Below are 23,802 nucleotides of genomic sequence, written 5' to 3'. Positions count from 1 at the left end.
CTGCAGTAGCTCTCAGAAACGAATAAAGATACTAATTCTACTCCTGCGCGCAGGCGGCGGCGCAGCAGATCATCGGCACTGCTTCCAACCTTAAAATTCTCGCTGTCACTTCTTTGCTAGCAATCTCATTCCTTGAAAATGTCCCACGAGATTCTCTTGGCCTGGCCTTCCGAGCCGTTCAGCGTTTGATGATTGCGTCACTTGCGTCTTCAACTTTGGGGCGCAATGAGCCTGTTCACCAGTGACTAACGGCATGAGGCTGGGTATGGTATTGCCGGTCAATTCAATTACTAACTACACTGCAAAGGCGGAACATTTGATGACCTCTTCATCACTTTACCTTATTGTCGGAAGGATAGCCCCCCCCCCAGTCCAACATCATGGATGCCATTTAGCCAACTTTTCATTGGGGAATTATGAACACCAATAAATATTAAGATGAGCTAATTCATGGCAATTATCACGCATGTCTCCAATCTTCAATTCCTATCATTTTACACGTGGACACAGCCCGTCAGGAGCGGTGTATACAGTACGGTCACTGAGAGGGACACGGTCTAACTTTGTCGACAGGAACACCCAATTCCGATACACGGCCCGATGGACTTTGTTTGCCCTTGTCATACCGATACAGAGCTTTGTTTTTGACCGTTCAGAGAAAAATCATGACATGAGCAGAATTTTTAGCTCGGCCCAGGATATTCCCATTATCGTCTTACTGCCCAGTGCCAGGCCATAGCGGCTTTGGTGTTGGTGTACTACAACAATTCACATCACAAGGAGAAAAAGTTACGGGGTGCTAGGACTCCGGGACAAGCCACTTACTGTTGTTAGTGGTAGAAGCAAGACCACGTTTCTCTCGACAGCCGTAGGTCTAGCCTCGCCAGAGGCACAGAAACTTTTTAGAGCGGTGAAATCAAACTCAAGCTTTCCCTGCCATGATCATTGCTGACTTGTGGCAGTCAACCATTTTCTCCTATCATGCTCATTACGTATAGGGGTTAGAACTACTGTGAGATGTGCAAGTCAAATTATTGTTATAGACATTCCCTCTCAAAGTATATTCACCATTGACGATAAACTAAGGATAGAAAAGATAGAATATTTTCAGAATCACATTAGTTGATGACTTACTCCCGAGATTTTTCACGGGGAGCTTGAAGAGCAGCAAAGGTTAGTGGGAGTTTCGTCCCAGCTTAACCAGTCCATCGATGTCTCTCTGCCATACAACTTGATGCCTCAGCATCAGGAAGAGAAAACCCGACGCATGGCTACATTTTCATGGTACCAGGGTCTACAGGACGTCTACGGAGAGTCCACAGACAAGAATCACCTGCATGATGTGAAATATAGAAGGAGTCGATGAAGACCTTCTGTAACGGTAATAATGCGTTCACGATGAGAGTAAGGTGGACGAAGCGGAGAAGCGAGAACGAAATACGATATATGATCATCCCGCGGGTAAAAACTTTTCCGGCCGTTCGAAAGGAAGAATGGACCATGTAGAGCTATAAACGTGGTGTCGGAATCGAAGCCTTGTCATCCGACACAGCGGAGGTAACAACCAGACAGAGGAAATCGGAAGGCATCAGCAGAAATAGCTGAAAAATCTCGGAAATGACAATCTCCTGATGTGAATGCGAAAGCGATCTTCGGTTTCCGGGGTTTTCACGGGAGAAAAAATCGTGGGCTTTTCATTGGATTCTGCAGTTGATTTCACGATTTTTTCAGGGGCCTTGATGTGCCGTGCACCCAGGATCAGACCGTACCACGCGAACCATAAAACAAGTTCTTCCCTCCTTCGCAGGAAGGAAACACAAGAGAAGATCATAATAAGCGAAAAGAAAACACGATGACAAGCTGGAGTTGGAGTTGAGTTAATGATCAGCCGTACAAAGGAAGCAGGGCGGCCGGCGGGAGAAACCGGAAACGGGCCGTGACCAAACACGTGATACTATCACGCATAGATATGGCGGGGCTGGACAGCCGACAGTCCGATATACACTCTTATCGTCAATCTACACAATGGTCAAGGCTGTCGTTCTTGGTGCTGCTGGTGGGTAGTCATCGGTGTCTTGATTCAAGATTTTAACGCGCAACATCGTAGGTGGCATCGGTCAACCTCTCCCTGCTTTTGAAATGTAATCCCCTGGTTACTGAGGTATGCTGGCCCGATGTACGACGCTCTTTCCTGAAATTTTACAATTATGCAGCTCGGCCTCTACGATATAGTCAACACCCCAGGTGTTGCTGCCGATCTCGCGCATATTTCCACACCCGCCAAGGTGGAGGGTAATTTGCCTGATAACGACGGCCTCTCCAAAACGCTCAAGGGCGCTGATGTTGTGGTAATTCCCGCTGGCGTTCCTCGTAAGCCTGGAGTAAGTGATAGTCGTGACCCTCCTGTTAGAGCATCCGCTAACATGTGGTCGACCCGGATAGATGACAAGGTGATTTTTTTGAATTTAATCGAAATGAAAGACGCTGATATGATTGATGAATGTAGAGATGACCTTTTCAAAGTACGTCGTGTCTTAAGTTTCAAAGATTTCCATCCGAGCTTCACCTTAGATTAACGCTGGAATTGTACGTGATCTCGCGACGGGGATCGCTACGTATTCTCCCAAGGCTTTCGTTCTCGTTATTTCAAACCCTGTAAACTCAACAGTTCCTATCGTTGCCGAAGTTCTCAAGAAGCATGGTGTTTACGACCCGAAACGGTGAGTTCTTTAAAGCGTTTCTTTTATCTCAGCGGGCTTGACGCATATCTGAAGTCTGTTCGGTGTTACAACCCTCGACGTTGTCCGTTCATCAACCTTTGTCGCTGAGAAGCACGGTAATCTGTCTTTAGCGACGGAAGTCGTCGTTCCTGTTGTTGGCGGTCACAGTGGTGTCACCGTCAGTTTCAAGTTCCACACCATCTTGTTGCTTATCTCAAGTTGCTTAGATCGTGCCCCTCCTTTCTCAATCATCCCACCCCTTACCCAACCTCTCTACCACTGAGTATGAGGCGCTTGTCAAGCGCATCCAGTTTGGCGGTGACGAAGTCGTTCAGGCCAAGGGAGGTGCAGGCTCAGCCACCTTGTCTATGGCTTACGCTGGCGCAGAATTCGCCAATAAAGTTATTAAAGCATTCAAGGGTGAAAAGGGGCTAATTGCTCCCAGCTATGTCAGCTCAGAAGCTGATCGCGAAGGCGCGGCGCTCCTTACCAAGGAACTTGGAAAAGAAGTGGCATACTTCTCTTCTAACATTGAGCTCGGTGTACGCTCATATCTATAACGTTATGAACGTCGAACTAAATACCTTCCATTGCATATAGCCGGGGGGTATCGCAAAGATCAACCCTCTTGGCAAAATCACCGACGCTGAGCGTAATCTCGTCAAGGCTGCTATCCCAGAGTTGGAGAAGAACATATCCTCCGTGAGTTCTGTTGCTTGAGTGTGGTATTTATCGCTAAGGCTCCTCCAGGGTGTTACCTTTGTAGTCGAGGCAAGGCTTTAATTCAACCTATATTATTTGTCCGGTGTTGATTCCGCTGATTTTTGCTGGCAGGCGAAGTAGCGTGTACGTATGAATGTTGTGTAAAATCTGTTAGAATATCGACGTTTCTGCGTCCAATGAACCCCCCAAGTTCTCGAAAGAATTAAATTATTTTTAGTTGTGATTGGTTCAATGGAGGCTATCTTGTTCTTGGACTGAAACATAACACGCGAGAGTGTCGAGTTGTCTTTCGCTTCAACCACTTCATCAGTTCCACCCGCCTTTTTTGTGACGTCGCTGAAATGTATATGTTACCAGGACCTAGCGCTACATTTGACGAACGTCTTATTCAACGGAGCGGGTCAGGAGAGACAGACAATACGTCAAACACCGTCGAATCGGGGTTGGTGACGCCCCAAGACGAGAGAGACGTGCCTTTACTCGGACTATTAGGTTTGAAGCAGGCTGTCGAGGTCATCGACCGTGATGTGATTAGAAGCGGTTCTTCTGAAATTGGAAAGGGGGACGGGGTGAATTATAACACTACAAGCAATGTGGTCTCGGTAAGTGAGCGGCGTGATTGTAGGCCGGTACTTATAGGCTACCTAGGCGCAGGCAGTCGTTCTGTCGAAGATGATACCTTCTACTTCAGAGTCTAGTGTTGCTCAATCGCCAGAATTTGAAGATCCTCAAGTCACGCATGAGAAGACGAAGGTAAAGCTGCGATTATATGCGCCTTACATATACTGACGTCTGTGTGTAGGGGATGTATACCCTGCCGAATAGACATATATCTATTGAGATGCATAAAGATGACTCGGAGGTCATTGTTACTTCATCTTCATCGAAAGATATAGCGTGTCTGATCCGTTGTGTGCAGGTTTCCAAATATAGGGATGACGTCGATTTCTGGGTCGAGGACTACACCGAATTGTCTCAAGGCCTTCTTCGAACATTACTCGACAGACAATGGACCATGAATATGGTTGGCACAAGCATTTTACGCATGCTTCTGTTTCTTCCATGGTGTATCGCAGTAGGAGGAAGCATCATCCTTTTCCCGAACGGATTGGACATCATTACCTTCCGATCCGGTTTCCTCGACCCTCTGTCTGGAATTTATCGATTCGCACACTGGGTTGATCACGCTTTTGAACATATAATCATCTTCGTTTCCTTTGCAGGACTCGTTTGTTGGTTGAATCCTGCGTTTGGATGTGTTGCTGGATGCGCGATGGGGGCGATGGTCTTTAATGCGTGGCATGACTTCAGGTTGGATCCTACTGTTCCGCTTGGAGAAGATGATAGGCAGAGTGTTTATCTGAGTGTGACGAGATTTTGGATGAGCGATGATTTTTTGAACTTGAGGAGGATGAAGGGAGGATTTCTTCTAGACGAACAAGCACGTGAATAGCACGGGTGAGGAACTCGAAGTTGACGAGGGTTATAGTGGTTGACACCGTTATGCGATGATTTTTGTCAATTTGGGGGGCAGGGTTTTGTACGGATTTTGGGACAACGTAGCACTACAGGAAGGGCGAGTGCTAGCAAGAATGTTTGCGGTTAGGACAAACTACTATAACAATAATTTGAGGCTGAAGAAACTGCCAATCGGAGGTAGTAGATTATTTGGTTGACACCCAAAAGTCCGCGTAGCATTCAAACAACTGCATCGCCGTTATGATAATCAGTCTGTCTTTCTCCTCCATGCTGTTCGCTGCTACCGGGTGATTTGAAGGTTTGGTGTCAAATTCAAAGACCTGCAGCCAGTTTCTTGCTAATCCAACGTTCTAATATAGTTACGAGCCTGCGTTGATACTGATTACTGAAGCGGCCATATTTATGGGCCTGTGGCCAAATGTCGATATCTCTTCCCATGCACGAGCGGGCGAACGGCAATAGGCGGGCCGGATATCAGAGAATATCTGCCAGTAATCAAGCTGAAGCCAGATGGGTCGAACAGCAGAGATGCGGTCTCTCAAATCTTTGGGTCAATATGGAGAAGACTGGTCGGCCAGTGGGCGGCCAATGTCCACTATCTTCAGTGCCAGGGCATGTTGGCCCGCGCCGAGTTGCCGAGTGGCTGTGCATTCCCGGCCCTTTGACAACTCGAGCGCTCGAGGAACTCGTTGACCGTTGCATCCTCCTCCCTTGAGGATGATCACCGGAAGCCTCTGCGCAGGCCAAAGTCCCTTTGAATTCGACGACCCTTGTGTCAGAGCCTCCTGGAGTGCTTTTCTTCCGGCCGCCTTCGTTTTTGCTCTATGTATCTTCTCAATCCCTGTTCCTGCTTTCTTTCGTCGCCTCTTAGAACCAGTCACACGGCACTTCTGGCCATTCTTGACCTTGAGAGAAGCTGAGGCGCTCAATGCACAGAGTTCTGGTGGAGACAAAAATCCGATAGAAGAAGAAGAACGCGGCGGTTCCGTTCAAGTTTCGCATTCACTTCCGCTCTGGCGTACAACCGTTATCGCATTTGTTGGGGTGGTAGAAACGCTATGGCACCTGGGATATGGCTGTTATCTCCTCTACGAAAATTCACGAAATCTATGGGGGGGAATTAGAGCCTTAACTTCCTCCATCGCGTGGTTGTACACAGTCATTCGTCCTGTCGCTCGCCCAACTCCTACGCCTCCCTTCGACGTTCTCGTCATCTATATTTCCCTCTTTTTCGGGACAATTATGGAGTTCGCGGGCTATATCTACGATCATAACGTCTATGACATTCCGTTGCCAAGTGGACTCGTGTTAACTGGATTTGGAATCAGTTTGCTTGCGATTATGGCTGTGTTGGGTGTAATTTTCGGTATGCCGCTCGCGATACCGAGCGATGGCATTAAAAAGGAAGATATAGTGAGTATACTTGCTCTTATGATTGGGATTTGTTTTTCATTTTTCATTAATAGGGACGTACGGAGACGAGGGAAGATTATGCAACTTTGATGGAATGGGTCACTTTCAGTTGGATATACCCTCTTGTGCGAAAGGTAAAAGAATGCTTGATCGGGAAGTGTCGCTCTTAACGTTTACACTTTTAGGGGAGAAATGCAACGCTTGACGAAAAAGACGTCTGGAATCTCAGCCCAAGCCTACAATCTCGGCCCGTGTTCCTTAAATTTAGTCAAATGCAGTCGGTATCAACCTTGTGGAACCTTCAGTATAACATCTAACGCTAGACGATAGACGACCAACGCTGCTAAGAAGGCTCTGGGCCGCAAACTCTCTTGACCTCATGTATGTATCCTCACTTCATTGTGGCACGTTATCTCCTGCTTATCATCTCTCAGCCTCGACTTTCTTTTGGCCGTTGTCAGTGTTTTCTTCAATTACGCTAGTCCATTCTTCCTGAAGTAAATTTTACTATTGTGCAAACTTTGCGGCGCTCATCTGAAACTATGTCATTTTTAGCCGCATTCTCAGCGAAATCGACAATAAAGACATATCTCGTGCGAATAGAAGCAGGGCCTACAAATACGCTATCCTCGCTTTTATTTGTACTGTAGCCAAGGTGAATTTTCCTCAGCCATGTGTATATCTGATTTATTCCTTGCTGACGTATGCATTGAAGGCTCAGGCTGACCTTCAACATTTGTGGTTTGGTCGTCGTGCAGCAACTCGAATTCGATCCGAACTTATGGCAGCGATCTATGATAAAGCTTTGAAGAGGAAAGATTATTCGGGTATTATCGACAAGAATAAGGTCCGGCAAGAGGAAGAAGCGAAAGCAGCGGAGAACAAATCATCAAAAAGTGAGTTCTAACTCTTTGTTTTCGTGCCGCATAAAGTTTATTTTGCGTGTGCAGAAAAAAGCAAGGCTGAAGCGACAGCGGATAAAGAAAAGTCTGCGACGATGGATGATCCAAGAGCTGGAGCTGATACCGGAAAGATTGTCAACCTCATGGCCGGAGACGCCAACAGGGTAAGCAATAATTTCTGAAAACCATGCAATCATCTGATCGTACCACAGATTTCCCAAATGACCAGTGGATTATATTTCATCTACATGAACCCTTTCGAGATCGTAATTGCCAGTGTCTTCCTTTACCAGTAAGATTTACCTCTTTTTCGACGTTCTGTGTCTGATATCTAGCGGGTAGACTTCTCGGTTGGAGCGCTTTTGCTGGGTTCTTTGTGTTGTTCATTGGTTGGCCCCTTAATACATTCTTGGGAAGGCGTAGTGTGAGGATTCAAAAGGGAGTTCTGGCGGCACGAGATAAGCGTATGGGTGTTTTGAACGAACTAATTGGTGCAGTAAGTCTATTTTGATTTGCCCGCATCCGGCCAAGTAATCGACGAAACCCTTACAGGTCAAATTCATCAAATTTTTCGCTTGGGAGGATCGCTGGATCGAACGTGCTCTCGACGCTCGAAGTAAGGAACTCAAATGGATGACCAAAGGTCTGTCCGTAGTTTGTTGCCCGTAATCATGCATCTACACTAATGACGTCTTTCGAATAGCCCGAACTAATTCAGTCATGTTTTATCTACTATGGTCGTGTGCACCCATTCTGGTGTCAATTACATCATTCCTCGTCTACGTTATGCAAGGTAATCAGTTGACCATCAGTACCGCGTTTACGGTACGTAAGATACGGTGTCAATAATGTGGCACATTTGCTCATGAGTTGCGATATAGGCTATCACACTCTTCAATATGCTCCGGTATGTTTGAGTGGCTTGTCAGAGTGTTCGGGCTTTGATGCATGCTGTAGGTTGCCTCTCAACATTCTTCCACAGTGGATCATTCAAATACTCCAGGTAAGTATTTGGTTCAATTTTAGACACTCAAGCGTCGGAATTCATGCTTGATCCTTAGACCGGCGTCGCTATCAAACGAATTTCGGTCTATCTAGACGAGGAAGAAGTCTCCGGACAAGTATCTTCCTTGAAGAAAGATGCTTCGCCACCCTCGGCAACCACAAACTCGGACGAAGGACTCGGATTCGATAACGCTACATTCAGATGGAATGAAGTTCCTGTAGATTCAGATAAGGATGATAATGGGAAAGAGAATGGGAAAGGAAAAGCACGGGATCCTCTAACAAATTCTGATACAGTCGGAGATGATGCATCGTCAACCGTTGGCGATCGTGCGTCGTCCGTTGAAGCGGATTTCACTGCGTCAGAAGAAGAGCGTTGTTTCGAATTGAAGGATCTGAATCTTCGCTTTCCGGAAGGGCAGTTGACTGTCGTTACAGGTCCTACGGCTTCTGGCAAGACGGCTCTACTTGTGCGTGCTCCTTTTCAACCTAATTCGCTATAATTCTTGAATATGATATATTTTTTAGATGGCTCTCTTAGGCGAGATGACAACTATATCTGGCCGACTCGTCATGGAAAAGGAACCTTCCAACGTAGATTCCAATGGTTTCATGCATTCCATCTCATATGCTGCTCAATCTCCTTGGTTGAGACACCAATCTATTCGGGATAACATTTTGTTTGGGTACCCCTTCGATGAAGAGAGGTATAAGGCGGTCGTAGAGGCTTGTGCTTTGAATCCTGATTTGAGCGTGTTAGAGGATGGTGATCAAACCGAAATCGGTGCTAGGTAGCTATAATGCTCGCTTATGCTCGCTTATGATGTTAACGGACTTTTGGTAGAGGTGTGAGCTTATCCGGGGGTCAAAAGGCGAGAGTCGCACTAGCGAGAGCTGTTTACGCCCGGACGAAATATGTCTTGTTGGATGATCCACTCAGTGCTGTGGTATGTACGGTATTTGTTTCCCAAATTCGGCACCATTTAGACTATTGTTTATAGGATAGTCATACTTCAAGATTCTTGTACGAGCACCTCCTTCGTGGGCCTCTGCTTGCAAACCGCACAGTCGTGCGTTTTGATCTCTTCCCGTTTGATCCCTACTGATTATCATATTCAGATTTTAGTCACACACCATGTCGAACTTGTCCTTCCAGGCGCTCACTATCTCATTCGTATGCTTGATGGCCGTATCGATACGCATGGAACGATTAAGGAACTTCGTGCTCAAGGTATTTTAGAACATATCAGTCAAGATGCCGAGGTGGAAGCACAAATGGAGGAAGCCGCTGTTGCCAAGGAGGAAACTATTGATCCCGAGGAAGCCGCTGTGAGCGGTGGAGGTGGAAAATATCAGAAAGATGCGATTGCAGATGCCAAGAAACCAAGGAAGTTGATCAAGGATGAGCACAGAGAAACCGGTGGTGTCAAATGGAAGATATACAAGGGTTATCTGAAGGCTTCGTGAGGACTCTTATAATCTCACACTACCCTCGGTATTCATCATTCCCTTAGGTCGTACTGGACGTGGGTTATCCTCGTTGTGCTGATCGTGGTCGCGCAATTACTAGGCGTAGGAGAGAAACTTTGGGTTAGGGTGCGCGTTCTCGCCACTTATCCTCTTCGCAAATTATATTGAAAGATGACTGTAGATTTGGGGTCGAGCATACGGCGATACCGAACTTATCTCACAGAGTCCCTATAGTTCTTTCGCGACGTTTGACCACGAAATACCTATCAATGGTTTTTCTGTGTCTCATTACCAACATGCCTATCGGACCACACCTACCCCTTTCAAAATTCAAGATATAAATTGGCCAGACGCTATAACACATCCGTATTTCTACGTTGGGATATATGCCGCTATCGGCATTGGGAGCGCTTTGACAAACGTGCTTTCGGTCGCGGCGCAGTACACAGGAGCGCTGAGGGCTTCGAGAATTTTGTTCAAGTAAGTTTCCTTTCAACATGGGAATGGTGGCCCTTATGTAGAGCTGCAGGAAACTGCTTGTCACAGTCGTGAGAGCTACTTTCCGGTTTCATGATACTACCCCCCAAGGCCGAATGCTAAATCGCTTCGGAAAGGTGATTATCATTCAAAATTTAGACAATCTGAAGACTAAAGTGGATAGGATATCGAAACAATTGACACGTCTTTGGCCGGTTCTTTGCAAGCGGTTAACTCATCTCTCGCTGGATTCTTCGTTTCAGTCCTTACCATTGCGTCAGTAGTGCCTCCGCTCTTTTTGGAACGTCGAGTTGACATGAGCTTAACTTTCTTAGCTTTATCTTCCCAAGCTTCCTCGTTCCAGCCTTTTTCATCGGCCTGGGATATTACGAGCTTGCTATCGGATATCTAAACACGGGCCGCGACCTGCGAAGAATGGAATCTAACTCTCGATCTCCAATTTTCTCTGACTTTGGTGAATTATTAGAGGGCATTGTTACTGTCCGAGCGTTTTCTGCAGAGAACAGATTCTTGAATAATTTGCACAAGAAGGTTGATGTTACTACTAAGGTATGGTGTCCTTGATGTTCAGCACGATGATTTCGGTTTGACAAAATGGTGAATAGATGTGGTATTCTTTCTGGATGACCAATCGTTGGTTACTCCTCCACTTTGATTTTCTCAGTGCACTGGCCGTTTTCGTCACCACGCTGTTCTCCATTACGTTGTTGACCGACGATGCTGGTTTGGCTGGTATAACCATCACCAGTGCAATGGCGTTTACGCAATCTGGTGAATTCTTCAATACATCCCTTTGGTTGGATTAAAAAGGCTGACTGCAATATTAGTGTACTGGGCATGTCGCTTCTGGACAGGTATGCCTATTGTACCTCTTCGATAAGTTTGAGTCTGATATCTAGTTGAAATAGGTCTTGAATTGGACCTCAAGTGCGTGTTTATGAGCCCCGTTCAAGTTGTTCAGTATCTGACTCTAACCAAGCTCCGTTGAACGGGTTGTTGAATAGTAAGATTTCAGTCATAATACGAATCTGCTTTCTAATAACACAAACGATAGCTTGGATCTTCCTCAAGAGCCCCCAGCCATTATTGAATCTAACCGCGCACCTGCTTATTGGCCTTCCAGTGCCAGTAACCAATCACTCATCGATGTCAAGAACTTGACTATCAGATATGCCCCCGAATTGCCTCCGGTCCTACGTGATGTGTCTTTCACTTTGAAAGCTGGTGAACGTGTCGGCATATTGGGTCGTACTGGCAGTGGAAAATCGACTCTCGCAATGAGTATCTTGCGTTTCGTGAGTGGTCCCCCAAACTTGAGTCTCATTCTGTTTGAAATGAGACGTAGGTTGATCCTGCGGCTGGCAAAATCATCATCGACGGGATTGATATCTCGACGATCGGTATCCAAGATTTACGCTCAAGGCTTGTGAGTTACTTTCCACACGAATTAGAGGTGCCTCGCTAACGTAAAACAACAGACATTCATCCCTCAAGTAAGCTATCACTTTGGCTTCTTCTCCTCGATTGACGTGTTTTACAGGATGCGACCCTCTTTTCCGGCACTTTGCGGGACAACCTGGACCCCTTCAGTAAGTGCTTATGCGTCTGTTGATCCGTGGTTCTCACCTGTTTAAGATGAACACACCGACGCTGATTGTCTCGATGTCTTACATCGTGTTCAAATGATTGGCCGCGCAGGAGGCTCAACGCCACTGAACGATTCCGGCGCGGCCACACCCCGTTCGCCTTCTATACACGGCGCTCCAACTTCTATCATGGAATCTGACAATGGAAGCTCCATTCTCACTTTTACAAGCACACCCACTGAAGTTGATAAGGCGAAGACCAAGATCACTCTTGATACTCAAGTTTCCGCAGGCGGTATGAACTTCTCTCAAGGGCAGCGCCAACTTATTGCCATGGCTCGAGCGTTGTTGCGGAGGAGCGCAATTATCGTCCTAGACGAAGCTACAAGTAGCATTGACTTTGCGGCCGATGCCAAGATTCAACAGACGATAAGAGAGGAGTTCACGGAGAGCCTTTTGCTTACCGGTACGCTTATTCTTGAATCTCTCACATGAAGTCAATTATCTTGAGCTTGCGATTAGTGGCTCATCGTCTGAGGACGGTCATTGACTACGATAGGCTCATAGTTCTGGATAACGGCCAGGTTCGTGTTCTTTTTGCTTTGAGGGGGTTTGGACTTCATTGATTCTGTTTTATTCTCAGATTTCAGAATTTGATACGCCATGGAATCTTATACAAAAAGAAGATGGGATTTTTAGAAATATGTGCTTGAAGAGTGGTTCGTTTGCCGAGCTGGAGACAATAGCCAAAACCACAGCCGGAAGCGACAAGTTATGAGATATCAAAGAGTGCCACATCTGAATTTGTGTACAACTGTTGCATAAGAATATTAGATATATACGCTGCGTGTGGGTTACCACCAACTTAGCAAAGTGGCACGAAGGAACAAGACCGGAGGAGGAGGAGAGGCAGTTGCGAAGGACCAGTTCGAGAATTTTTGGCCGAGCATACACCATACGGAGTTGAGGCTGACGATGACGCCGGATAATATCAAGCCGTTACTGGAGAACGCGCAGGAGGTGCATGCGGGGCTGGTAGATTGCATATTGAAGATACAACAACTATTGGAGAGTGATGGAGCTGGGGAGTTCGGCGTTCCTGGTTCAAGTTGTGCATCTGCAACTGGGCAGTTAACTCTGTCTTGAGATAGACCGTTTTTTGTGTTGTTATAATGCTTTGGACATAGAGATCTGGTAGTGCTATCGTCGATTAACTTGTTATTCTAGTTTTTTCTGCTTAGATAATCAAATTCAATAAGCGTCATAGTGATTGCCAGATGCGTTGTCCTCCGCTTTGACCACCGACTTCATGCTGCTGCATCTCCCGCCAGAGATACTGACCCAAGTGATCCTTTTACTTCCTCTCAAATCAATCATCGTATGCAAGGAAGTCAATCACTACTTTCGCAGCCTCATATCAGACTCGGTTGAAATTCGGTACCTCGTCCAGCTGCTTTTACTGGAACTGGTGGAGAATCCTCACTGCTCATTGTCTATCCACGAGCGATTGTCTTTACTCGAAAAACGAAACTGCTCCAAGGGCATCGATGCTCGACTAAGGAAAAGAATCAAAATTCCTTTCCAAACATCGGGTATCTACGATCTAACTGGAGGTATCTACCTCCTCGGAGATGCTACGCGAACGTCTCTTCATTATATGTACCTTCCCGACAAAGTTGACCTCTCAAACGATGAAGAAATCGAGTGGATGGGGAAAGAAGTTCGTATGGAGCATACGATTATTGATATGGCATTGAGTGTGTACGAGAATGACCTTCTTGCTGTTATCACCATGTGCGTAGTCTATGCTAGTATTCTTCAGATTCTTTTCATTGCTTAAATTCTCAAGACAACCTCCGGACCGTGGGCAAACAACATCACGACGAAATCTTTTCGACATTTGCCTACATTTATACCAAGTTTCGACGGCGCTACCTCACCCAGAAGCTCAGCGGCCAGCCATTTCAGTAATGCAGGTGGAGTTGGAGTGGGATCGCCCAGCGCTTGGAATAGAGATCGTTGGGAACAACCTGGTTCTTATTCTGGCGTACAGCGATAATCACCATAAACCCGACGATCGCATGATTATCTATGACTGGAAAAGTGGTGTTCTTAAAATGGTAATTTAATGTATTCATTCGCGCCGTAGTACCTGTCTTACCTCTCCTTTAGAGCTTCAGGGCACCCTATCACACTTATTCGGGTCTAGTTTTCGTCACACAAGATGTTTTCATGACTCCCAACCTCAACAACGCGACGTTCGAATACTGGCGCGTCCCGAAAGAACAGTCTGATGCGCCCACCCGACCATTTTTCAAATTAGCGCTCCCAGAGCTATGTCCAGAGGATAACGTTGGCATCAATACTATTGAATGCCGGGCTGAGCCAAACCCCACCAGCAGCTTTCGTCATTCTCCGAAGCCGTTTCATCCTGACCCCTACCGCGCTATAGCTATTTTCAACATCAGTATCCGTTCACGTGAATTCCGTATAATTCATAATATTCCTCACCCCATACAACTGGCCCGTCGGTTCTTTCTCTTCGTTCATCGCAGCTCCCTTGCCGAATGCCTCAATCGATTCGAGAATTACATTTCGTACCACGATGACCCAAGACCTGTTCCATACGATGATTGGGGAAAAGATATCTGCAGGTGGATTCCAGCTGACGGTTATTCGAGTCAGTGGATAACGAAAACCTCTGGACAAAAATGTGTTTTGTTTCCCGAGACGGTTCACTTTGGTATCAATTCTTCTTCGGAGTCAATTACAATGCTTGATTTCAATCAGACAGAGGTAGCTAGAGTGTTGGCCATTCAGGAGCACTCAAAATCGAGTTCAGGAGTTGACGAGCCGCAAGGTCAAAGGATAGATGACGGGATCGAAAGTCGTGATTTAATTCAGGGTATGTTCAGAATTCTGGTGATTGTTCGGAGATGTTAATGATTTCAGGGAACGAAGCCGTTGAAATTGAAGACGGAGATGAAGATGAAGATTGGGTTGATGAGAGTGACGAAGAAATGATAACAAATCAGGACCAGAAGTTGGATGACTATGGACTATGCTTCTCGAACGATGTATATGGGCGACTACCTTTCAAAAAAAGCGAGACAGCCCCTATTTTTACATATTGGGGGGTCCTGATGGATGAACAAAGAGTTCTTGGTACACATGTAAGTGTTCGTGTTCTTTGTAATTTTGCCAATGCAGATTCATGGATCGAATTCAGGTCAGTGGGTGTGAAATCGTTTACTACGAGGAATAAATTTCATTGGCGTACTGAAGCATATCTCAGTGAACACTAATTTAAGTACTGTTCGACCGGGTTAGCTACCTACAAGCTATGTGAGAGACTAAGGTCAATCAGATATTAATAGTAAGGTCAATATTGTTGTTGAAGTACCAAGAGCGCGTATGACTACACTGTCAGAGCCTCATTAAATGTAAAGTCCTGCTCAAGTGTCATGTATAAGCATACTTGAAGCTTGAAGCTTGAAATTTGATGACCCCGCAATGCTCGTCGTGGCTGTGCCCTGCACAACTTGAACACCATCCACATCATAGAACCCTCGTAAGGATATTTCTCAAGAACTCCTACCAGTATTGGGGGTTGCACTAGACCCCTAGTGCCGTTTTTTGGGCGATAGCCCGGGGGAGGGTGCCCAACTGTATTTTACCATTCCTAAAGTATCTAGGAAAAGAACCCTAATTATGCCTGATTTTTTGAGCCCTCTATCATGGGAAACCGCCCAGAATTGGGGGAGGTATGAATATATTATTGCAATTAAATAATATTAGTTCCACCAGAGTTCCACCAGAGTTCCATCGGCCATCCACCGGCAGTCCACCGGCAGTCCACCCGGTGGATTACGTAAGCATTTTTTTTATGGCACCGAAAAATCCCCCCTTTTTTTCTCTATTTTTTGGTGGTAATCACGTGGTGTAATAACCAAAAATGGCCTCGGAAAAGGCAAAAAACTCGCCGGGAGCTGAGTTTGGGTCTATATTTAGCACCAGATCCACCGAGGTGAGCCACCACCGAGCCACCAATCTTGATTATGTAATGAAATTCCATCCATGGATTATATAATATTTCCACCAGTGAGCCATCAGTGAGCCACCGAGCCATGATTATGTAATAAAGTTCCACCAGGCGATTATATAATACTGGTGGAACTGTAGTCACAACGCAGTGACTTTGTGTGACATGGTGACATTTCGGTGGAACCTTTGGTGGACCCTCATCAGCGTAGCCACCCACGGCGATTCCCGGACCGGCCATCAATGGCTGATCCATCGTCCCGTTTTGGACCGGCCATCAATGGCATCTTCAAATATTCTCACGCCGGCAATTTCCGCATCAACACGCTGACTCGGCTATGTGGCAGGCCTACTTCATAGTCATTCTCCCACACCTTGTTCCTTCCCTCCCACTCTACACCGAGTAACTGGCCTTGTTAGTAGGTCAGTCCTCCCTTCCCCTCCAAAAAAATCTGGAATTCAAGGAGCATAAGCAGGAGACTCGCCTCCACTACTCTCGGGTGGCTGTGCGACTACCCAATTCGGAAACAAGATCATCCCCTCCACAACTGCTCGAGGTACGTCTCTGAATAACTCGCCAACGCATGCTCCGTTGAGTCCCAAATTTTACAGGGCTATAGAGCACTTAGTAAAGAGGAGGATGCCCGAAAATCAAGTCGATTGCGCTTGAAATGGGCTCGTAACAATCAAATTACTTTTATGTAGTGGTAAGTCTCATATCTTTCGACATTCTGTTCCAACGGCTGATTCAAATCTCTCGAAACTTCAGGCATGTAATATATCAGACATATTCTAAATGCACCCACAGTTTTGACTTGTACCAACGGAATCTCGTGGTTCAACAACTGAAAGACTTTCTGGGTTATGCCTGCAGAGCAACTATCCGTCTAATTCACACTTGAATATTTCCCCTCACTCGCTGTTATCCCATCCATCACTCATTCACTCTGATATTGAGAGACGCAGGCCAGAGTCGACGACTATGGATTTAGAAGACTCGGTCGAAGCCCATCAAACCCATCAGTTGGGAAGACGTAGGTAACGACGAAGCAGGTTCAAGAAGCAAGGACAATTACGCGTCCTTTTTTCTCTCTCCCAGTTCCACTCGGTTACCTACTCCAATGCCAGAAAATCTGGCGCCGAAACCCTTGTACGTTCATATATCCCCTGCACGAACAATTTTAACACATTTAATAGATCTAAACGTGCGTTATCTGGAAGGTCGATTGGGAATGCACCATCGCCCAGTCGCCCACCGTGCGTAAACCCTCAATCTGATACATGGCCTTTTATTGAACGCAAGACAGGAATAAAAAAGCAAAAGAAAAACATCCTGATGGACGAATGTGAGGGTCTTCACGACTCTAGCTATATCAATTCAAGCTTAATCATTTTGTAGATATACAGTGTGCTCAGAGTCGCTTCAAGCAAACGAGGTATCTGCCCACAAGACGTGTACTGCTCCAAACGTCCATGTATTGTTCGACGATGGGAAAATCAAGATATTCGTGACTAGAAACTCGACAACGAACAAGTTTGCCTGCCCCAAGTGTACCGAGTCCTTTTTTTCAACAAAAAAACTCAAAGTGAGGCGCTATGAATGGAATAGTGAGGAAATACTCATGCAGCGTGTCTAGGACCATGCGAAATCTCATCCACGTTCCGAGCCGAGGCCTCCTTTACAACAATTTCCACGCCCGAAAATCCCCTCGCAGGAATCTTCACGCACAAAAGACCCCCCACATCCAACCTCCCATCGACCACCTTCGACGACGGAAACTCTTAGTATCCGTTCTTCAAGTGAACCTTCGCGTCCCCAACCATCCTTGACAGTGTTTGGTGGGAGTAGAACTCGACCCCCTCCAATCAACACCTTGCAGACGCCACTTCTCTCGCGCTATGGGCTCGTTGTCAACACCGAGTTCCGCATTCTAATATGCCTGGAATGCCAAGGCATCGTTGACCCTGCAAAGGTTCGACCTCATTTTGTCAATCATCACAAAAATCAATCGCCACCTCTTGATCTACAAACGAAATTCGATACAGAGGCTCTTGTATCATATCCCAACCTCACGAGCTCTCCCCCTCATCCAACGGAGCCGGTCGACGAAATCTACGGCCTCAACGACCCTGTGTCCGACTATCTCATGTGCCGTTCCTGCAGGCACTGTTTCACCTCGAAGAAAACATATCGGCAACACGGCTGCAGCTCTCAAAGTGACGACTGGATACTCACGCGTGCTCAGCGATTCATCAACAATCGAGCGAGCCCTTGGTTCGCTGTCCGTCCCTCGACTGCCACTCTGCCTATTCGAATGGATCACTGGGCAATCTATCAGACCCAGCAAAATGATCAGCTTTCGTCTTCAACTCAGCGCTCATACTCTGACGAGTTCCGGGTACTGCATCAGTTTTTACGAAAGGAACGATGGATCGAGCGTGTCCAAGGTTTCTCCAATGAAGCCCTAATAACCTTACCCAGCGAGCATGCCCCATGCTCGTGCCTTGATGGCGGCTGCCTTTCGCGGTAACTATGCCTGGATAGGGACGTGGACCCTTGATCCGCACCTTCCTAATCTCATACTCGGATTCCCACTCTGTGGAGCTTGCCTTTCCTGGCTTACCCGCGTTTTCCCAATACTGTACTCGACTTCCCACTCCACTCCACTCTAGGGGTTAGGAACAGGAGCAAAACGCGCCGAAGGTGCGTTTTGAGACGACGGGGCTGCAACGGGGGTATGGAAGAATCCACACCCCAGCCCGTTTCGTCTTCAAAAGACTCATCAGGCAATGACGTCGTCGCTTCGCACGGTGACCGACCAATCGTAGCAGCCAAAGGCTGCTACAGGTAGAGCACAGCCGCAGCGGCAGTGCATTCCGCGGAATCCTTACATAAGCAATGAAAGGTAAAGGAAACAAGACCTACCGGTGTACAAACAAACCACGTCGCAAAAGCGCTCGCCAGAGCGCTTATCGAACCGGTAGCACCCAAAGGCCGACCCGGTCAAACAAGCGCCCAACGGGCGCCTCGCAAAAGAGGCGCCCACGGCGAGTACTGTAGATCAAGTGACTAGACACCCGTATGTTAGAGAGTGTGCGCACACGTACCAAAGACGGCATCCGACGAGAGAACCTGTGCAGAGACGCCCTCCTCGATCCAACGGGTTAGGTTGGGTTACGGTTCGGGGTTAGGGAAACATCCGTGGTTAGGATGCTGACTCTGCTCTCGAAGGTAAGGTACATGCTTACCGCAAGTCATTCCGCGAGGTCATAAGCCGGGGATAGTGCATCATCCAGCTTAACCGTCACAGTCAACTATATGATTAAATTAGCGTAGAAAATAAGTCAAAAACACGTACCAGATAAGAACGCAAACGTCAAAAGAGCTCCTGTTCACCCCGTGCGGCCGGGCCGACGAATAAAGACGCCGACAACGGAGCACTCTAAATACAAAGACCTAGAGCGCCGAACAGTTCCTGCAAGACCTCCGAGCCCTCCCTCCGGCTCCGACGGTCCACCCAGGACCGCGGCAGTGTGGCCGAAGCCGGTCCACCCAGGACCGCGGCAGTGTGGCCGAAGCCGGTCCACCGCAAGACATCCGGGGCAGTGTGCCAGAGCACGCCCAAAACGTCTGGTCCTACAGGAAATACTAACGGGGACTCGGATGCAATGTTACACGGACGTAAACACCCTACATGTCCACCGATACTCTCTCAAACGTCGTTGTCCTCACCCGGAGGCGCATCCCGATGAATTAACCACGCGTCAAGCGGACCTGTACGTACAGGCGGCCGTCTCCTAACTGGTTGCGGCGCAGCAGCAACCTTCGCGACAATCGAAGTACGAAGCTCCGTCTGCGTTGAAGGCGCCGCCGTACCACGACTAAGTGTCGGAGCAGGCACTTCTGTTGCTTGGTGATCACGGCGCTCCAGAACGGTCCGACGCCACATGGCGGTAAGGTCGATCAATTGCTTCGTGCGTTTTTTAGACACAATAAAGCGGCGATCTAGAAGGCCGAGTTTGTCGAGCCGCAGAAAATGCCCTGACAACCCTTTGTCAAGATAATCCGAATGTACCTCAGCCAAAAAGGCCGGGGAATAATCCAGACTACTCAACGCCAGGAGTAGAGACATCTTCGGGCGCATCGCAAGTACATCAGGATGCAGATCAAGATCCGTCACCTTCGCACCGTAGGCCAGCGTGCGTAGCGCGCTTAGCCAACCCGTCTTCACCGTTTCTGATAGTTGTTGAACATTAAACCAATCCCAGGAGATGTTATATTCGCTTTTAAGTACGAGCACGTCTGCCGGGTTAGGGGGTTAGGGGCGGAGGAGAAACTACGAGCGAAGCGAGTAGTTTCGACGACGGGGCACAAGGGCTGGGAGGGGGGACCTCCGAGCCTGCCCTTTCGTCTTTAAAGACTCGTCAGGTGCCATACGTCATAAGGGCCAAGACCTCGGACATCGAGGGTTAGGGGGTTAGGGGCGGAGGAGAAACTACGAGCGAAGCGAGTAGTTTCGACGACGGGGCACAAGGGCTGGGAGGGGGGACCTCCGAGCCTGCCCTTTCGTCTTTAAAGACTCGTCAGGTGCCATACGTCATAAGGGCCAAGACCTCGGACATCGAGCATCTGATAAGTCGATCAGACTACTCGCCTCGCTTCCAAAGAACGAGGTACAATACATAAATAACTACCAATATAAAGAGTGGATGAAGGACCGGAATAGATAGAACTCACCTGGCTCCGGCACGAGGTGCGCTGTCTTCCCAGGGAAGACAGAACGCGTGAATTCTAAAGATAGTTATCTTATCATATGACATAGATAAGCGCGCACCTTAATATAGCGAGTTGGCGCCGACACGTGACCTGTGGGAAAAACACCCCTTCCCAACCTGAGAACCCAGAGCGTGAGAAACACGGTTAGGTCCGTTAGCGGTTAGGGGTTAGGGGTACACACGTGGTTAGTATGTTGTTAATCCAGTGTCGGATATATTAAGGCTTACCGCGAAAAAAGTATTGCAATGTCCGTCTAAACGGATTAGAGCACTCGCAAGGTAATAAACTAGACGACTTAATTACAGAGTAACTAAAACATAAGAAGAATCCCCGTCCCCAGCTGCACGCGGTTGCATAAGAGGCGTATGATTGGTTGCGTTCATCACTAAAGACGAAAATCCATCCAAACAAGAGTTACTGTCCAGCACCCGGAACTAGCACCGATAACGAATTACAGGACATAAGTCCCCACGTCACCGGGTAGATTTACCCAGGGTTTACCCGGCTTCACCCAGGTAGGACAGAATAACGCTAAAGGACGGCAGAGCCTATCAATCAGCCCGTTAAAGAAATCTAATAGCCGGCAAACCAGAACCGCGGAAAGACACGGCCTAGATCTCTATTACAGGAATGTATTCAAATGTTTAGCCACATGTCCAAGGTAGTTTGATGGGATGGATCCCGGTCGGCATCATCTTTACGATGAAGGACCTTCACTACTTGGCGGTCGTGACGCATCAAGACAGATTTGCGCCATGCGGCAGCAAGATCTATGATTTCCGTAGTCCTCTTTTTAGACACTAGGAATCGGCGATCGAGAAGTCCGAGTTTGTCAAGTCTATAGAATTGGCCATACGCACCTTCCCCTACCATACTAGGATGATACTCCGAGCCCGGAGGCAGAGCACCACCGTTCTGGCGGAGGTTAGATAGTACGACGTTCCTAAACTTGGTTTTCGACACGGCCGGATGTAGATCTTTGATCGTATCGGCTCGGCCGAAGGTCGAGACGCGAAGCGCCTCCAACCACCCGTTCTTCATCTGTTCTTCTAGTTTTCGAACGTTAAAGAAGTCCCAGGATATGTTATATTCGCTTTTTAGCACAAGCACGTCAGCCCGTGGCGGCGAGTTCTCTCGTAATCTCGTATCCCACCGTGTTTGGTAATTTTGTTTTAACCAAGAGGCGATTAACATAGGAGGATAGCCACGTGCGATGTAAATGTCCGCAACTTCTTTACACGCATCCGCAAAATCGTCAAATTGCGAGCTAAGCGTAGCCATCCGGCTCAGCTCACCGATGAATGTGCCTTTTTTGACATACAAAGGGTGAGAACTGATCCAGGGTATCCGTTCAAAGTGGTTCAGCGGTTTCCGGTACGGCTTCCATTGAAGTCGCTTACTTTTATCAAAGTAAAGTGTCATATCCAGAAAAGGCATAAATTGGTTAGACGCCGACCACGTTAATGTACAGTCTGTGAACGTAACGCCCTCTCTAAGAAGATTAATAGCGTTGGCTTCACTTGTAGCATAGACCAACGCAAGGACGTCATCAATGTAGCGTCCATAGAACGCCACATCGGGAGATTGTAATACTTCAGATCTTAATTCGTGCCAAACCCCATAAAGATTTGCCAAATCGGGGCTACTAGCTACCCCCATGGCGAGGCCACGTTTCTGTTTGAAATATTTCCCGTCAAACTGAGGGTTAGGGGGTTAGGGGCGGGGGTTAGGGTGATGATGAGTGTGTTAGAATGGTGTGTCAAACAAAAAGACGCAAAATTCTGGGGGACCACCCACAGAACTTTTCGTCTTATATGTAAGACTCATCAGGCGCTCGGAGCAGAGTTTGACACGTACCTTGGTCTGACAGAACCCTAAGAGAAGGGTAAACTGTCATCTTTGACAGCTGTCAGCTGTCAACACGGAGTTTGACAGATGGCATCTGTCAAACTAAGAATAGACTTACCTGGGGTTACCTGGGGTAACCTGTCACGTGCTTGATTACGTAACTGCGAGTTGATCCGAAGTGGCTGTGCTTCCTAAAATAGAACAGAGCGAGAAAAAATAGGTCCAGACCCGTGTCCGTGCCCGCAGGGCAACCCGTTAGGGTTAGGACTTAGGGTTAGGACCTATTTTTTAGAGGATACATGTGGTTAGTATGCTGACCCCTCTCGATTAGGAATTCGAATCGACGTACCGCCGAGTAAATCTATGACCAATATCGAAGACGAACTTTAGGTAAGTCGACGATCCGCCACAGGGTAAAACAACAAGATAACTTAATACCAGGTTGGTCGAAACACGAGAAATCGTGTAAGACACGAAAACAACAACACTACACAAGGCAGCTCTAGTTGTTCCGGAAGCAAGGTTCCTAGTCAGTGTTACCGTACGACCTCACTATTGGTTCTCAGCCCTACTAAGACACCGAGTACTAGGACAGGCCTTTCCCTATTCCCCGAAGGTTTCAGTATATGACCAGCCGTTCTCCGGGCCGTTCGGGTAGATCCCCTCAGAGCGCACGGGGGTGTATCTGACACATAGGTATAAATACAAATGCCGGACAACTCTCGAGGTCCGTAAGAGTACAACTATACTATCTACGGGTTGGTGTTATAATTTCGACTAAAAATAGAGGTTTTTCATGGTCGGCAAGGCCTCCCTCTTATTTCGTCTACCAAGTCCGTATGGTTCGCGGGATCCACATAGTTCTTAAGCCGACCAAGAAATGCGGCACGTATAAGACACACCCCCGAAGGGCTCGTTTTTCCTACGAGAGCAGAGCAAGCGTCAAAGGTACGCGGGAGGTTATGGCCTCCCTCAGATATGCTAGGAATCGTAAAGAACACTAATAGTAGCATTCCAAAGCGTCCTTCACGAGAATACCGGGCAGCGAATTAGAGGTTTTACAGGGGTCGAACTAGTCTCCCTCCTACCATCCGTGCTTCCGTTTCTACGTGAAGTCGGCGACTACGCTTTGTTACTACAAAGGTAGTGCTTCCGTCATTTCCACATCAAACGGATCCCAGTCGCGAACGACTCCTGGGGGCGACGGTTGAGTAAAGTGCGGTGCGAGTACACTCCGTACTTGACGTATGGAGTTAGCCTCATTTCCCGCCTCGGTTGCGTCCGTTATTTCAAGAACGTTGTGTTTCCACATAGTAGTTAAGTCGAATAGATCTTAGATC

The 23,802-nt window shown here is 47.4% G+C and overlaps 5 protein-coding genes across 5 annotated transcripts; 4 read left to right on the top strand and 1 right to left on the bottom strand.

Annotated features, from left to right (window-relative positions):
- Window positions 1-1,969: 1,969 nt before the first annotated feature.
- AGABI2DRAFT_187815 (NAD-malate dehydrogenase) lies at window positions 1,970-3,639 on the top strand (the record flags this gene model as incomplete). Its single annotated transcript, XM_006455498.1, has 10 exons — window positions 1,970-2,056; window positions 2,108-2,161; window positions 2,214-2,381; window positions 2,443-2,450; window positions 2,507-2,522; window positions 2,572-2,720; window positions 2,775-2,898; window positions 2,948-3,262; window positions 3,321-3,422; window positions 3,471-3,639. The coding sequence occupies 10 exons, from the start codon at window positions 1,970-1,972 to the stop codon at window positions 3,501-3,503; spliced, it is 1,056 nt and encodes a 351-aa protein (XP_006455561.1). The 3' UTR covers window positions 3,504-3,639.
- Window positions 3,640-4,429: 790 nt separating this feature from the next.
- On the top strand, window positions 4,430-12,764 carry AGABI2DRAFT_187813 (hypothetical protein). Its single transcript, XM_006455497.1, has 36 exons — window positions 4,430-4,510; window positions 5,654-6,335; window positions 6,389-6,469; window positions 6,521-6,612; window positions 6,666-6,716; window positions 6,770-6,832; window positions 6,891-6,990; window positions 7,051-7,231; window positions 7,286-7,401; window positions 7,450-7,529; window positions 7,580-7,733; window positions 7,790-7,880; window positions 7,941-8,062; window positions 8,119-8,144; window positions 8,195-8,240; window positions 8,299-8,712; window positions 8,771-9,033; window positions 9,087-9,189; window positions 9,244-9,312; window positions 9,362-9,705; window positions 9,757-9,838; window positions 9,894-10,192; window positions 10,242-10,326; window positions 10,374-10,465; window positions 10,525-10,759; window positions 10,816-10,981; window positions 11,038-11,064; window positions 11,119-11,137; window positions 11,190-11,213; window positions 11,265-11,505; window positions 11,556-11,636; window positions 11,689-11,703; window positions 11,751-11,799; window positions 11,846-12,262; window positions 12,319-12,380; window positions 12,440-12,764. Exons 1-36 carry the CDS (start codon window positions 4,452-4,454, stop codon window positions 12,572-12,574), a joined length of 5,166 nt encoding a protein of 1,721 aa, XP_006455560.1. The 5' UTR covers window positions 4,430-4,451; the 3' UTR covers window positions 12,575-12,764.
- A 7-nt stretch (window positions 12,765-12,771) lies between these two features.
- AGABI2DRAFT_153436 (hypothetical protein) lies at window positions 12,772-15,061 on the top strand (the record flags this gene model as incomplete). The annotated part of the gene is made up of 6 exons (XM_006455496.1): window positions 12,772-12,831; window positions 13,271-13,590; window positions 13,646-13,916; window positions 13,969-14,683; window positions 14,749-14,969; window positions 15,026-15,061. The coding sequence occupies 6 exons, from the start codon at window positions 12,772-12,774 to the stop codon at window positions 15,059-15,061; spliced, it is 1,623 nt and encodes a 540-aa protein (XP_006455559.1).
- Window positions 15,062-16,958: 1,897 nt separating this feature from the next.
- AGABI2DRAFT_121462 (hypothetical protein) lies at window positions 16,959-18,368 on the top strand (the record flags this gene model as incomplete). The annotated part of the gene is made up of 5 exons (XM_006455495.1): window positions 16,959-16,987; window positions 17,035-17,094; window positions 17,145-17,183; window positions 17,237-17,423; window positions 17,475-18,368. 5 exons carry the CDS (start codon window positions 16,959-16,961, stop codon window positions 18,366-18,368), a joined length of 1,209 nt encoding a protein of 402 aa, XP_006455558.1.
- Window positions 18,369-19,550: 1,182 nt separating this feature from the next.
- On the bottom strand, window positions 19,551-19,970 carry AGABI2DRAFT_121461 (hypothetical protein; the record flags this gene model as incomplete). Its single annotated transcript, XM_006455494.1, has 1 exon — window positions 19,551-19,970. The coding sequence occupies one exon, from the start codon at window positions 19,968-19,970 to the stop codon at window positions 19,551-19,553; it is 420 nt and encodes a 139-aa protein (XP_006455557.1).
- Between the last annotated feature and the right edge of the window lie 3,832 nt (window positions 19,971-23,802).

This window comes from Agaricus bisporus, assembly GCF_000300575.1.
Source record: "Agaricus bisporus var. bisporus H97 unplaced genomic scaffold AGABI2scaffold_11, whole genome shotgun sequence".
Lineage (NCBI taxonomy): Eukaryota > Fungi > Basidiomycota > Agaricomycetes > Agaricales > Agaricaceae > Agaricus > Agaricus bisporus.
This window is presented reverse-complemented; position numbering and strand designations above follow the sequence as displayed.